The sequence below is a fragment of the Leptonychotes weddellii genome, chromosome 1 (genome assembly GCF_054177405.1).
Source record: "Leptonychotes weddellii isolate Sample4059 chromosome 1, ASM5417740v2, whole genome shotgun sequence".
Lineage (NCBI taxonomy): Eukaryota > Metazoa > Chordata > Mammalia > Carnivora > Phocidae > Leptonychotes > Leptonychotes weddellii.
The window spans coordinates 31,515,929-31,531,499 of NC_138369.1; the positions used below are offsets into that span (position 1 = coordinate 31,515,929).

General features: G+C 39.1%; 1 protein-coding gene across 13 annotated transcripts in view; it reads left to right on the plus strand.

Annotated features, from left to right (window-relative positions):
• MITF (melanocyte inducing transcription factor) overlaps positions 1-15,571 on the plus strand; it is a 217,329-nt gene that overhangs the window by 109,517 nt on the left and 92,241 nt on the right. For 3 of the 13 annotated variants that reach the window (XM_081820631.1, XM_081820608.1, XM_081820614.1), the window contains exon 2: positions 7,632-7,716. The exons of the other annotated variants lie outside the window; for them this stretch is intronic. In XM_081820631.1, the coding sequence (XP_081676757.1) occupies positions 7,661-7,716 (56 nt within the window). In that variant the 5' untranslated portion in view covers positions 7,632-7,660. The remainder of the gene's footprint in view (positions 1-7,631; positions 7,717-15,571) is intronic. 13 annotated transcript variants of the gene reach the window in all.

The window sequence follows — 15,571 nt, forward strand, 5'->3', positions numbered from 1 at the left end:
TATCCATAGGAGAGACATAGCAACTATTCATTCATTTATAAAAGAGTGACCTCTCAGAGTTTTGCCACCCACAGATAGAAACCATTTTTCTGGGTCCTTACTACATCTTGTACAAACTGGAGTTTCCATACTTCACTCTGTTGACTTCCATACCACCTTCCACCATAGCATGATTGTCCACAAGAAGCAGTCTGTCTCTACCTTCAGCTCAGTTATTGGAATACGAGTATTACATTTACATGAATAGATTAGAAAGTTTAGCTGACAAAATATCCATCCCTTTCTTCTTATCTTTGTCCCCCTTTTCAGCTTCTCTGTGGACCATAAAGGATTTAGGTGGTTCTTTGAGTTGTTGATGCCCAGGTACCTCTTTCAGAGAGGAAACCTTGGGAAGGATGGATTCACCTTCCTTAGCATCTCAGGTGGTCTGTGGAGGCCATTTCTAATAGCTGAATATTATGTTACTTTAAATATTTTAATATCTTGACTCTTGCTTTGAAGAAGAAAGAAGCTAAAGTCTTAGATGATGAAGACGGTGGTACACGGTCCTGTTTCAGTCATCAGCACCCTTAAGAGGATGACAAAGACATCCTGTGTGCTTATTTGCTCTTCATTCTTTAATCACTTAAAAAAAAAGTGACTACAAAAAAGAGAAGGCCACATTTTTCTTTTTAAACGAGTTAGGAGTTAACCACTAAAGTGAGAGAAAAACACCATGATTTTAAACTCCTGAAGTGGAAGATTTTATTTATCGTGAAGTCACATTGTAAGTAAATTTGGACCCCCACAATGGCAACAGCCTTATCTTCTCTTGTTTATTTACCTAGATAGAGGAAAGTAAATTGCAGTTTACTAAGTTTTTCATTTGAAGAAATGCCAATGAAAGTGGCATAATCTCATCAGTGTTTGCCTCCCCAGCTTTGTGTTGTCTCACGAACTTGGCCCGTCTTATAGATTGTGGTCTGCTTATTGCAAACTACCCCAGATAACAAAGAAACAGCCTCTATATCTCCTTTAATTCAGGAACAAGTATTTCTTTTGAAGTGAACCTTAATATAGATAATATCAGAAAGCTCAAGATAGGGAATTAATCTGTTGTATTGATTATTGTATTAAATGAAAGGCCAAACCATTATTTCATGGATTTCTCCCTTCATTAATTGCTTAAAAATTGATTCCAGGCAACATTTGAGATGCCTCTTTGTCTATTATATTTTTATTCTCAGGACAGATTTTTCTAAACAGTCTTAAAAAGCATTAATTTTTCTCTTTGGATGTTTGCATAAGCATCTTAACCGTTCTTCAACAATGTCAGAGTGAGCCTAAATCAAGTTTACCTGGGGTCATCTTGGTCTCATCTGCTTTTCCTTTTCAACCTGAAAAGGCTTCTTTGTGTGCCAGGTACAATGAGCAGTCTTTCAGAAGATGCTGTACCATCATTTTTACAGGGAGATCTGTTCTTGGTAGTAGAAGAAAATAGAAACAGGATGATAAGAGATAATTGTGATTGAATGGTACTGAACAGGTATTTCTGCAGATAGGTAGTCATCAAAAATGGCCTTCAGTCAGGCTGTGAGGGTTTCAGATGAGAACTGCTGGACCACTTTCTTGTAACTTTGTATCCCAGTACTTACTCATGAAGATCAGTTGGGTTCAGCAACTAAAAGCTTCCAGAGTATGTAATTATGCTTCCCATTGATGCCTGTTGACTCTTCCTTCGTAATTAATTAAATGCTGTCAGATTGTACTTTGGAGGGCGTTTCTTACTGATCTTTTTTTCATTTTGTCACTCATCTGTCCATCCTCCCTCCCTCCTTCCCTCCCTCCCTTCCTCCCTCCCTTCCTTCTTGCCAGCCAGCCAGCCAGCCAGCAAATATTTATCGAGCATTTACTATATGCCAGGCACTGAGAATAAAATAAATACAAAGGACCCTGCCTTCATCAAGGACGAAAGACAAATAAAATGATTGTAAGTTGGATTAAATGCTGTGAAAGAAAGAAGCAAACTTTTGCTTTGCTTGGAGAGCGAACCACCAGAAGTGAGTGTTTTGCTTTAGGTAGGGAGGGCAGGGAAGATCTCTCTGAGGGAAAAATGTCAACCCTGTAAGGCCCTGCTCTGAAAGATGAGGAGCAGCCAGCCATGGGAGAGTAACTTGGAGGAGGGAGAGGGGGCCCCTGATGATGTCCTCTCCACCCAGTCTTAGGATATAGGCATGTATATAGGAGTTTGGCTTTCTTTGGTGTGGGCCCCTGAAAAGCAGAGCCCCTTGCTTCTTCACTTTGGTCTGGCACACAAGGCCGAGAAGGCACCTCTCACGTGCTGGGCCAGTCAGTCAGTGTTTGTGTTGCAGGGCCTCTCAGTGCATCTGACTTTTCCCAGGATGGAGCATAGTGGTATGTGGGGAGAAGAGGGGGTGTGTTTGTTACTCTTGAGAGTATTTCTTGAGTTTCATAGTCACGTTCATGGTATTCTTTAATTACCTCATAAGAAGGCTTTCACTGAACATTCAAAGCATATCCATAGTAATTCCAAGTGGATGCTTTAAAGGATTAAAATCTACAAGTAGAGACTTCTTTATTCAACAAATAAAGAGCACTTGTCTTCTGGAGTATTTTCCTGCCTCTTTTAGATGATTTACATAGAATATATTATATTTAATTGTATATATTATAATACATTATATATTAGGGGTTCCTAGACCTGACTTCACGTTAGACTTTTATGAGAATCTTTTAAAAAACACACAATTCCAAACTATGCTCCTGGAGAGTCTCATTCAGTCATTTGTTTGGGGCATGATCCTTGACATTAAATGTTCCTGAGTTGACTCTAAGGGAGTAGGGTGGGGAAAAGAGTCCCCAGGTGCTTCTGATAGGAGGACAGGCTTGGGAACGGTTGGCTGGGATCATAATGAAACATTTAAAGAGTGGTTAGATGCTTCCTAAATTGGCTGTGGGAGGTAGTTCATGCGTCAGTATAGTGCTGGGCACATCATAAGCCCTCAGCTATGAACTGTCACTAGGCCAGTGAGCTGTGCAAGTTGACCGGAAAGAGCAATGACTATCAAAAGAAAAGATAGAAGAAAATGGTGCACTTTGGGGGGCAATAAAACATTTGATATCCAAATAAAACGAGAAATCTGTGGTAATGGTTCTACTTTTCTTCAGCCGAGTTTTGGCCAGGATAACAAGTAAAACCTCTTATCTCTTCTCTCACCCATTCAACATAGTGATTGAATTTTTCCTTCCAAAAGATTCCAAGGCCCAAATTTAGTATCCAAAGAAAAAGTTGGCTGTCACTTGGATTTGGGGCAAGCAGTAGTAATTAAGATTTGAAATGCATTAGAATACAGGTAATATTTTTAGTCCGCATTCGGTGTTTTATCTTTAAGTATTATTTTTCCTTTTCCTCTACTTGCATTTGAAAGTTCTTATTTAAATTTAGGATATATGTACACACACACATAAACATATATATATGTGTATATATATATACATATGTGTATGCACTTAGGATACTCATCTGGATAATACAGATGTGTACAAGAGAGTTACTTTCATGTTATAGATTAATTCATTTTAAAAAAATTTGTTGAACATCAACTACTGACAGTTTATTCCACTAGGTTCTAGGAACACAGTGGTGAACCAAGCAGACATGGTTCCTACTGCTCCGAGACACTGGTTGAATAATTGGGTCACTGCTTGAGGAGTGGTATTTTATTTTATTTTTAAATTTTTAGTTGAAGTATAGTTGACATACAATATTATATTAGTTTCAGATGTACAGCATAGTGAATTGACAAATACACATTACAGAGTGCTCACCATGATAAGTCTAGTTACTATCTGTCACTGTACAAAGTTATTACAGTATTATCAACTATATTCCCCATGCTGCACTTTCTGTACCCATACCTTATTTATTTTATAACTGGAAGTTTAATACCCTTCATCTATTTTGTCTATCCTCCCACCCCGCCATCCCCCCACCCCCCCGGCAGTCACCAGTTTGTTTCCTTGTATTTATGAGTCTGTTTCTTTGTGTTTGTTTGTTCGCTTGTTTTTTAGATCCCACATATAAGTGAGATTATATGGTATTTGTCTTTCTCTTGCCTAATTTCACTATACCCTCTAGGTCCATCCATATTGTCACAAATGGCAAGATTTCATTATTTTTGATGGGTAATATTCCATTGTGTGTGTGTGTGTGTGTGTGTGTGTGTGTATATCTCACATCTTTAGCCATTTATCTTTCACTGGACACTTAGGGTTTCATATTTTACCTATCATAAGTAATGGTGCAGTAAACATAGGGAGACATGTATCTTCTTGAATTAGTGTTTTTGTTTTCTTCAGGTAGATACCCAGAAGTGGAATTACTGGATCATATGGTTGTTCTGTTTTTAAGTTTTTGAGGAACCTCTGTACTGTTTTCCATAGTGGCTGCACTGATTTATATTCTGACCAACGGTGCATGAGGGTTCCTTTTTTCCCTCCACATTCTTGCCAGTACTTGTCATTTCTTGTCTTTTTGATGCTAGCCATTCCAACAGGTGAAGGTGATATTTCACTGTGGTTTTGATTTGCATTTTCCTGATGATGAATGATGTTGAGCATCTTTTCATGTGTCTGTTGGCCACTTGGATGTCTTCTTTGGAAAAATGTTTATTTGGGTCCTCTGCCCATTTTTTAATCAGATTTTTATTTATTTTTGGTGTTGAGCAGACCAGTATTTGAGTTTAGGGGAATGTAATGTTCCATGAATTTTGTAGATGGTGGCATATATGCACATTTCAGTCAAGCTTTACTCCATTGGCTGGTGGGTATTTGATTGCTGTGGCAAAGAAGATTTTCCAAGAACACTGGTCTAATATAGATCTTTCTAAAGTATCATGAATAGTTGAACACATGCCCCTTAAAAGCAATTTTATTTAAACACTTATGTAAACAGTCAATGGACAGCCTTCTTAGGGTGGTGGATTATCTGGGAGGAAAGGTCAGGCGATGTCATTGGCTGAACATGCCAGGGGAGCATTTGGCACCACTTTGTGTCCCTGCTGGAATGGCTGGAATTGATACCATTGGTTTCATGGTCAATACTTGAGAGCCCATGGAGGGTACAGATTTTCCCTGTGTGTAAGCACGTAATAAATCAGGGTTTCAGTTCTAAAACTTACCCGGTACCTTGTAACTTAATGCAATTTCAAATAGTGCCCAAAGTGAGACAGAGTCCAGTTCAGTCTTTTAAGAGATAATTCCTTAAAGGTCCTGATATGGTCATTTCTTATGGTCATTCCTCCTTTACTTTCTCTATTTTTTTTTCCCACTCTGTCCTATTTCCCTTGGTTCTCTAGATCAGTCAGTGTGAATCAAGGATAACAGCCCTAACCACAGTCATAACCATAAGAGCTGTTTTTTAATTGAGAGCTTACTCAATGCCAGAGACTATGCCAAACACATCACTATATTATCTCCTTCAGTTCTAACGGTAACATATGGGATAGGCACTTATCATTTCCCTTTCAGGTGAAGAATCTGGGGCACAGAAAGTTTGGTAAATTTGCACAAGGTCACAGAATTAGTAAGTGGTGGAATTTCAGCCTGGATAAGTTGACACCAGAACCTGTGTTCTTTATTTTTATGCCATTTTGTGACAGAGACAGGAGAAGAGAGGTTGGGTAGGTTAGTAAAGGGAATAGTGTAGCATCTTAGTCATCTCTTTACTCCCCTACCCAGAACAATACCTGGTGTGTAGGAAGTGCTCAGTAACTCTAGTTAATGTATACAGTTATTGCATTAGGGACCTGTATTCCCTACGCTACCCCTAGTCTTTCTATTTATTGGTCTTTAGTTTTGCCAGTACTCTGTTCACTTTTCTGCACTTCTCTTCACCCTTTGTATCGTCAGAGCTCCCCCCCCTCCATGAACTGTCATTACCTCCTACCAGGACCATTGCAGTAGCCAATCTTAGCCCTCCTTTATCTGAGTCTCAAAATAGCAGCTAGGGGGAACTTCCTAAAAATTCAAATCTGAGCCCTTTGTCGTCCTGCATATACAGCCTGTCAATGGTTTCCTGCTCACCTTGAATCAAAATCACCTCTTTCTTCCTGGCTTACCACATCCTGTGTGGTCTGGCGCTGGTCACTGCTTTGGTCTCATGGACACCACTTTTTCCCTCCTTCTCCGTCCTCCAGCCATTCTTCTAATTCCCACCTCAGGATTCTTGCATGTATATATTGTTACCACTGCTCAGAAGACTGTTCTTCCATGTTCTCCTTCCCCCAAACTGGTGACCCTGCTCGGACCTCAGTGCAGAGGTCCCTGCCTGAGAGAAGTCTTTTCTGACCCTTACATTCTAAGCCTTTCTAGCTCCCCGTAGCAGTTGTTACTTGTATCATTATCTGTTTGTGTGATTATTTAATATGTGTGTCCCACTAGTCCGTAAACTCCAAGAGTTTACCAATGCCTGGGACATAGTAGGTGTCCCATAAATATTTATTAAACAAAAGAATGAATGAATGAATGAACACATGAACAAAGACTAAAAAGACTAAATAGTTTGCCTGAGGCTCCTGGCTAGAGATTTCCTATTATTAAAGGGAAGTTAAGACAAAGATAATTTCATTACATTATGGAATTCGAGTTTGAGTATGGCTTGTCGAGACTGCATTATTTTCCAATCATTTACTTTGGAGATAAACTCTTAGGCACAGAGAAGTGAAGTCAGTTGTCCCGGGCACACAGCTAGCCCATATCACATGTCTTTGTTCTGACCTTTGAATGATGTGTAAAGAGAAACATACATATTTTCATAGCTCTACAGGACATCTTTGGCGTGCTGAGTCTGTAGGAGCTCCATCAATATTTGATAATATTGATGTTGTCATGTTGGAATTTTAAAGTGTTGTTGGAGAACATGTGTTGTTATTTTTTTTCTTCTTGTACACCAGTGTGTCCAGAATTAATTGGGTGACAGTCTAAGAATACACAGATATGCGGCCTAAAGATGTGTACATCCCAAAAGATGGTGCCCACAGTTAGAAGCAGCTTGCATTTGGCTCCCAGCAGGAGGGGGCAGGGACAGCCCTCAGATTCTTGGGGTCCAAGAGTGAGGAATGCTCTCTGGCTCTCTAGCCTGCCAGCAGGAGAGCATGTCCAATTATCAGCTGCAGTTCTAAAAATGTCTGAGATCGCCCAAACTGAGAAGGGACACAAAAGCAATCCCACAGCCCTCCTAGATTCTGGGACTGTATTAAATGTTAAAAATTCACCGGGATGTGAAATTACCTCCCTTTCAAGTTCTCTACCAAGGCGCAGCCGCTGCAAGCCTCCACCAGTATCTGTGCTGGGGAAGGCTAAGTGAGCATCCCGAGGTGCTGGCCTGGCTGCGGGGGCAAATTGCAGGCCCGCCTGGGTCCCTGCCTCACCCCCTGTGCAGGGTGAGGCAGCAGTTTTGTCCTGCAGGTACAGTAGGTACTGGATTAAACAGGTCTGCTGTTGCAGACAGACACCAGGCACCGTTCTAGCACGAGCTGTGTTTGGATTGGAGTTTCCAGGGCCTTATCAGGAGCCACCCCTAGTGACACAGCCAGTGCCAGAACTAACTTTGACTTTCACTCTTCGCCAAGGGCTTGCAGAACACCTTAAAGGAAAAAAGATGGAGACGCTTAGAGTTCAGATGTTCATGCCTTGCTCCTTTGAAAGCCTATATCTGTAAGTGAAGTTTTATTCTGGAAATAATCCCGGGACCTCTTAACAGGAGCGATTTTTTTTTTTTTTTTTTTAAAGGGGGAGGATAGAGAACGGGAAGGTTTTATTGGGAGTTAAAAATACTGGAACTGTTACTTTGTGACTGTGGCTTTAATCAGCTTCAGCTGTAGCCTCTAGTATGTGGCTATGACAAGGATAACAACTAATTTGTTGGGAGTAATCGAAATGCTGGCCCATTAGCTTTGTCTTCTTGTTTAAAATTGAATGTCGGTCTTAAATTAATAATGCCCAAAAAGTGACCGCTTGAAAAATCTGAGAACAGAGCTTGATTTATGATTATGGGGTAGATTGCAGCTCAGCTTCGTCATGAGTAAAAAAGGATTTTCTTCAGGAAAACGAGTGTGCTTAGCAGTAACATTTGTCAAAATTGTCCTATTGCAAACACTTTGGATTTTTTGCTCTCTCTCTCTTTTTTACCTGACTGTGGAATAGTAGCAGTTGCATTTATAAATATCTCGTTTGCATTTCTCTATATTGATTTTTTTTTCTCTTTGAGAGGAAAACAAAACATCCAAATATCAGAATCATCTGCCTGGCATATCAATGTAGAACAAGTCTGAGATGGGCAGTTTCAAAGAAATACTAAAAAAGAGAAAGACTAAGTAGATGATAGCACGCACCCCGCCCTCCCCCCCCCCCTTAACATTTACTTTCAGTGTTAAGTGATAAGATTTGGAAACAATACTAAAAGCTATGTCCCTCAGTTGAATACGCATTCAAGCAAATCAGCTTATGCAAAAGCCACTTCTGGAGCTTAATAATTATTTACTGAACGTTCCTGGGTCATGAGAGAGGTTCTGATTAAGTCAGAAAAGCATTATGTTCAGCAGCTTGTGAAGGTGTGTTTAAAGACGGCAAGAATAATGGAAAAATACTAAATGTAGCAGAACTATTTTTAGAATTTGATTCTTAAAAAATAAATTTCCACAAATTGAAGTGCGGTTGAAGTTCATAATGTTCAGTAGGTACATCTTTAGAAGTTCTCAGAGTAGCTTTTAAAATGATTTCTAATTTCTTGCGCTATTTTGGCAGTATTTTGTTTTCATTGATACTGTTTTCATTCTATAGGTCATTAAAACAGTTTAATTACTTACCTCTCTGAAATGATAGAGCATTTTATGAACACAGTTTATGTATTTTAATTATGTATTCAAAATGTCATTATCCTAGAAACGTTATAAATTTCTGCTTTGCAAATCAGATAATAGTTAAGGAGATGATGGCTGCTCTGTGTGATTCACACCCAAGAATGTACTGTACAACTTACTAATTTTTTAAATATTAATTTTATGCAAATTAGTGGATGGCATGAGTGGATAAAACATGCCACTCTGATGCAGCCTAAGGACAGTAATGATATCACCCTTGAATTTACACCGGAGTTAATTCTTAATTTGAACTACTTTTGCTTAATTGATTTTGAATTTCTTTTTCTGGTTAAAGAAAATAGTCACCATAGGAGCATGCTTCCCTTCTGAACTCTCAGAAGGAAATTCTTAGCACACATCTTTGATAAAACTGTTCACTGAGCTGTTGTCTGTTAAATTCTTTGTGCCTGTTCTTTTAGGGAGGGTGCACACTGTGAATTAATTGTTTCTTTTGTATTTTCCTCTAGGAAAGCAGAGGAACACCATAGCAGAAGGCAACATTCTAAGAGTTTTGGCTTCCTAGAAAATAACTTGTCAGTTTTCACTAGTTTTGAGATATTAAGACGATGCTCAGAGGATACCAAATCAAGAATTAAAACATAGTGTAGTTATATAACTTCTCCCTATTGTTCATGGTGTGCTGGCCACCATTCTAAGTGTCTTACCTGTACTAACACACTGAATTCACATACTTGCTCTATGACAAAGGCGCTTTTTTCTACTTGCATTTTGCAGATGAGAAAATTGAGGTTTGGGCAGGTGAAGAATCCTGCCCATGTTGTATAACTGAGAAATGATAGAGCCGGGTTTTCGACCTTAGGTATTCTGGCTCCAGAGCTTATGCTCGTCTCTGTTATTATGCTCTGTGGATTTTCATTAAGATACTGAATGATTTGATGTTTCTTCCTCTGCCTTTTTATTGAGTGGGCTGCTCCAATGCACACATTTCTGAATTACTCCATCGGTTACTCATTTGAGCTTTTGGGGGCCGCAATTGCTCCAGTGCCACAGTATTTGTCTATCAAATACAGTTCTTATATCCAGTTCACTATTGATTATAATTATAAGGCAATTATTTGGGGCAAAAGATCTACTAAATATATACATTGATTATAAAATCCATTCTGAATTGAGAAATCTTAAAATGTAGAGGGAAAGTTTGTCTTAGAATTAAGGAAATATAGTAGGTCTCTAGAGCCCAGAGCTCTTTGGAAAAATGTATTCTCTGTCACTGGATGATTCAAGCAAATGGTTTGATGAAAGATCTTCCAACATAAGATTCTAATATCTGATTTTAATAGAGGTGGGATATTTGTTAGGATAGAGACATCAAATTTATTCATTGAACAGGTATTTATTTGAGCCTACGAGGTGCCAAGTAGTCCTCTGGGTGCTGGGGAATCTATATGTGAATAAAACATAAAAAAATTCTGTCCTCATGGAGACCAGATCATGAAGGACTATGCACATTTCAGCTCCATTCTTAAGTCTGGGCCTCATCCTTACAGTCCAGAGTGGCTGCTGGACCTCCAGCCATTACAGCCAAAGTCCAGGAGATATGATGGCAGAACTTAGACATGAAGCTAACCTAGCTCCTGGAAATCTGGGAAATGTTGTGAGTAGCAGTGTACCAGCTAAAATGAGGAGAAAATAGGAAAATGAATATTGGATTGTTTGAGTTGTAGATTTTAGACCGAAATTTTATTTTTTTCAGAATGACTGGTATTTTCTAAAATGTCACAAAAACCAACTGTTGTATCCCAGGGCACATCAAACTGGCTTAATAAAAAATGGAGATTGACTGGTCTTTGCAAATCAGTATCCAGTGTTCAGGGTTTTCAGGGCTTCAAGGATCATTTGATTCAGATGCTCAATGTCATCCACATGCTGGCTCCTTCTTGTTCTCCATCCTCTGTTTCTTCTTTCAGTTTCCATTACTGTTTCACCTAGTTTGGCTTTCTTTTCAGTTGGCCCAGGAATTTCCAGACTTACATTCCACCATCTTTCCAAATCTTTGCATAAGGAGAGTTCTTTTACCCCAGTAGTTGGAGTCAAAGGCATAGGGCTGCCTCTTACTGGACCATCTTGGGGCACAAGCCCATTCGGTGGATATGCTGATTGGCTAATCTTGGGTTGTGTTTCTATGTCTGGAGTTAGTAGCACATCATAACCTCATGCACTGAAAGTGAGGAGCCTGGTCCTTCATGGTGAAATCGGGGTACTTTACCAAAGAAGTGGGGCAGGATACTAGGCTGCTCCAGAGGCCATCATTTCACACAGTTTTGCAACCTTTGCATCTCGGTAGCTATGTACTAGACATGCATCAAGAGAGTCTTCATTTTGAAACATTGTAGGTATAGTATGTCATGCCATATAAATTATTTGCGCCTTATAGGGAATGAGTTTTTCAGAGCTTTTTAAAACATGGCAGCTAGGTTTGAATGGGGTTCCATAGTTGGACAGAGTAAGCAAGAATTCTAGAGTGTGGTCTAGTGGAAGGAAGCTTGAGATGAAAGACAGAAAGCTTGAGTGTGGGGCCACCTTAACTTTATCACCTTTATAACTTTTTGATGGCCTGGCTCTCAGAGGCAATTTCCTGAAGGGAATTGAGTGTTAAGATTATGCCAGCCCATAGTGGCATCTGTGGAAAATGGAGAACATTTGTGGTCATAAAATGAGGAAATGGCATTCTCGTATCATTCGACTTCATCTTTCAGTAAGAGTTGACATTCTCCCTAGTTAGAGTGTATAGAAGTGAGAAACTCTGGGAGTGGGGAAAATAACCAACTTAAAAAAAATCTCATTGATAAAAATTGCCTGAAAGAACATTGGTCATATATTACAGAGGCCTCTTGAACATTTTTGATCATCCTTCCTAGTTAAATTTTTTCAAGCAAACTCTCTCCACATATTTTTATTTTATTTGTAAATTATAAACATGTTTGTAATGTTTATATGTTATACACATTATTTTATATTACATTATAATTACATTACATAATCAACATGTACAAAAATAGAAAATAAAAATGATGGATAAAATGTATATAAAGAAATGTTCTAATCTTTTCTTCCTGAGCCCCAGAAAATCATTTTTTGAACCCTCCTTTGAAGAATATTGATATACTGGGAGTCTTATTAGGGTTCTCTTTAATTTTGATCTAATCAATTACTGAGATTATTCTTACTGATACCTGTTGGAGGTCCAGCTTCAAGAATATTAATCCTGAATAGATGCAGAGTCTCCAGTTTTTACCAATGAATTAGGGTTTAGGTGTTGAAAAGTAAAGATTTCAGATTTTAACATATGTGATTAGTGGTGATTCTTTTAGAATGTTTTCCTCCTTTCCTACAATGGAAGGTACAGAGCTTCAAAGCACAGGAGTGCTGTCCACTTAGGACACCATGATCTCCCTCACATCTAGCAGAACCTGGCTTTTGGGAAGCATCCAAATATTTGGTGAAGGAAAGGAGAGGAGAAAGACAAGCTGTACTTTGCAGTCCTTTTTATTTTCTCTGTGCCAGAAACCTATAGTATGTATTGTCTGAGCTGGTAATGTTACCAGAAAAATTTTGGCAGGTTTTCGTTTTGTTTTTTTTTTTCCTTGACAAGTAAAACCCAGAGTTGGTGATGACAGAAGTCCAGAAGATCTCAGTTTTTGAAGCCGAACTATGATATCTAGTACTCTGACACGTACGTGAGTGACCACCCCCTTAGGCATTTTAAAGTACAAGTAACAATATCTTTTCTTACTGGCGCTTGGTTCTACCGTACATGGTAAAAAGGTCATCCTTATGTTTATAGAGTGATTACTTGAGAAGGAATGGGAAGGTTAAGATAATGGAAAGGCTGGTCATTCTGAAGTATTGAATACCCAGACTGTCATTTAAAAAGATAAGTCCATTGACCAACTCTTCAGTGATTTGTGCACTTGGAAGCACTCATAGATTCTTAAGAATTTCTTTTTGCTGACAGAACAAACTAATTTGGGGGCAGTTTCTATAAATCCAGCCTTTTGGTTCCTTTTTCTTAGGATAACATAGTTGTTTTGTAACCATAAAGATCCATTGGTACTTTCTGGACAGATGTTTTTATTTGTTTGGTTTTATAGCCCATTTGGCAGGAGTGAGTAGTCCCCATTTCATTCCATTCCACATGTTGAAATCAGTAATAAAGATTTCAGAGCTCTTGGCAGGCTTGCTGGAGGTGGGGAATGGAATGAATTTCCTCAGATGTGGAAGAAAGTGTTCTCACCTAAGAATCAGAGATGTGAGTTCCAGTCCCTACTAAACTCCTTAGGTATTTCACTATTAGTTTCTGAACATGGTCAGGCATAAGATTCAGCTGCACAATTTTTGTAGACATATTGATTCCTGAACCTCACCTTACCTGAAATCTGAATTTCCAGGGGTGGAGACTGGAACAGGGTTCTCAGCTAATTTTGTGGCAGCCACTCTTGAATTTGGAAACTTCTGTGCCTTAACCTATCTATGACCTGGCTTTCTCACCTGTGTGCCTTCCTGTGTCTCCACTGTGTATTTGAACCTCAGCCATCATGCTTTCCTGGACATAATTACATTATACTCCAGTGCAGGCAAATGCTAGGCTTTGAGCTCTATCAACTTAATGATTATAATGAAGATTAATTTTCCCTGGAGAAAAAAATGCTAGGGTTTTTACTTTATAACTCATGAGACAATTGCAGGATAAATAATCTCCCTCCACCCCTGCAAAACTGTGTCCTGTTCTCTGAATTAAATAGGGATTCCCTATCTTAAGAGATAAATCTGCTGTCATCCAAACTTGCATACGCGCTTATACAAAACTGCTTCTTTGCATCAAAAAAGAAGTAGCAGGTTCATGGTTTACTATTTCTTCTACTATTAATTTTAAACTCTGCTCCAGTTTACTGGACTGTGTTCCAGTCGTGCTAATTTTGTTTACATCTATCATAGATTTTAATCCTCATCACCATGTTGACAGGCAGATGTATTAAACAGTCTTTATAAATAAGGAAAACTGAAGCTCAAAGGCATTGACTGACTTGGCCACAGTCACAGGTTAGTAAGTGGCAGAGCTGGACTCTGCCTGAGGAACTGAAGAGAGGAAACACAGGAAAAAGTGTGTCATCTCCTTCAGCCTAGAGACTACATTTCAACTGGCATCCGGTTTCCTACCTTGGATGACCATGATATGGAGACCAAACTGAACCATAAGGTCTACTAAAGGGATATTGGCATCACTGGCAAGGATGAAGGTATCTTGGCTGGGCCAATGTCATTTGGATTTCACGGAATATCTGATATATTTAAGAGGTTAATGAAAGCAACGGAATTGACTGTTTGAATATAGGAATATATGAGATATTTTGGAGCACATGTCCACATACCTGCACCATCCCAGAGAAGGGGGAGGCTTTGAAGGTTAAAATACAAATTCAGCCATGGAGGTGGGAACTCAGGTCCCATGGGTGGCTGCCTGGTGTCCATCTAACAGTTGCTGTGTTGGGGACTTTAATGTCGGTAATATTAGCGCAGTCACAGCCGTGCATTAGGGAGGTGGGGTTTGGAGAGGATCAGAGAGGTTGAATGGCTCATTAAAGATCAGGCTGCTCAGCAGTGACTGAGCTAGAACTTGTGTCCGGTTGATGGCCTTCCTCCTTGAATCCCGTTGAGAAATTGGCAGCTCTTGGCGAAGTTGTGTGTCAGGCTTCCGTGCTCCAGGGAATTGGTAGTAACAGCATTTGCCTTTCCTTCACTTGGCTTTGAGAGGGTGATTTCTTACAGTGAGAGAGACACCTTCCCTTGTGGATCTATTTAAGAGTCAGATAATCTGGATAACTGACTTAATTTTAGGGCATCTCAGAAAAATGTCTGTGACCATGGCTTTAAACTGTGTGAGATTAGAAACCAGGTATCCCGAGCACCTGGCACAGAGAGAACACTCACTGAGTAGTTGTTGAATAAATGACCTTTACATAATCTGATTAAAAGGAATCAGACTCACAGAATTAGGATTACCTAATGCAGATTGCGCTCCATGGGCCCCGGATGAGCTTGGTTAGCTTTTAAAATTAAATTCATCTGGACGACTCTCCTTGCTTATCTTTAATGACGAAAGCATCAGGTCCTCATTTTACACATAAGCTTTTGTAGCCACACGTAATGTTCTCACATAAACCACAACTTTCAGTTTAAAACCTGATGTTCCTTTGTCCTGCTCACACTTTGAAGGGTAGATATCTTCATTTTTGTCTATAATTGCAGATTCAATTATTTCTAAGAGATAGGGGTCTTTAAAAACTGTCAAGTAAAGCTGAGGATCTGGGAGTCGTCTTTAACAATGTAGAGAGACCCTGCAGGGAGTGTGTGCAAAGTGACTGCAGTCTTCCTTTTGCATTTTTTTTTAGAAGATTTATTAAAATAATTTCAATTAGCCGAGCTCTGCTACATTTCTTTATTGGAGTTTCAATTTATTTATAGGGGCATACTGTATAAATATGCATATTTTTTTCTGATAGGCTATCTCAGCAAATGCTTTAAATGATATCATTGTGAACTTAAAGTCTGAAGCCTTAGTGTGGTTGATAACTGGTAATTTTAATTTAAGATGTCTCAAGAATGCTTTACTGTTAATTGAAAGGATTTTT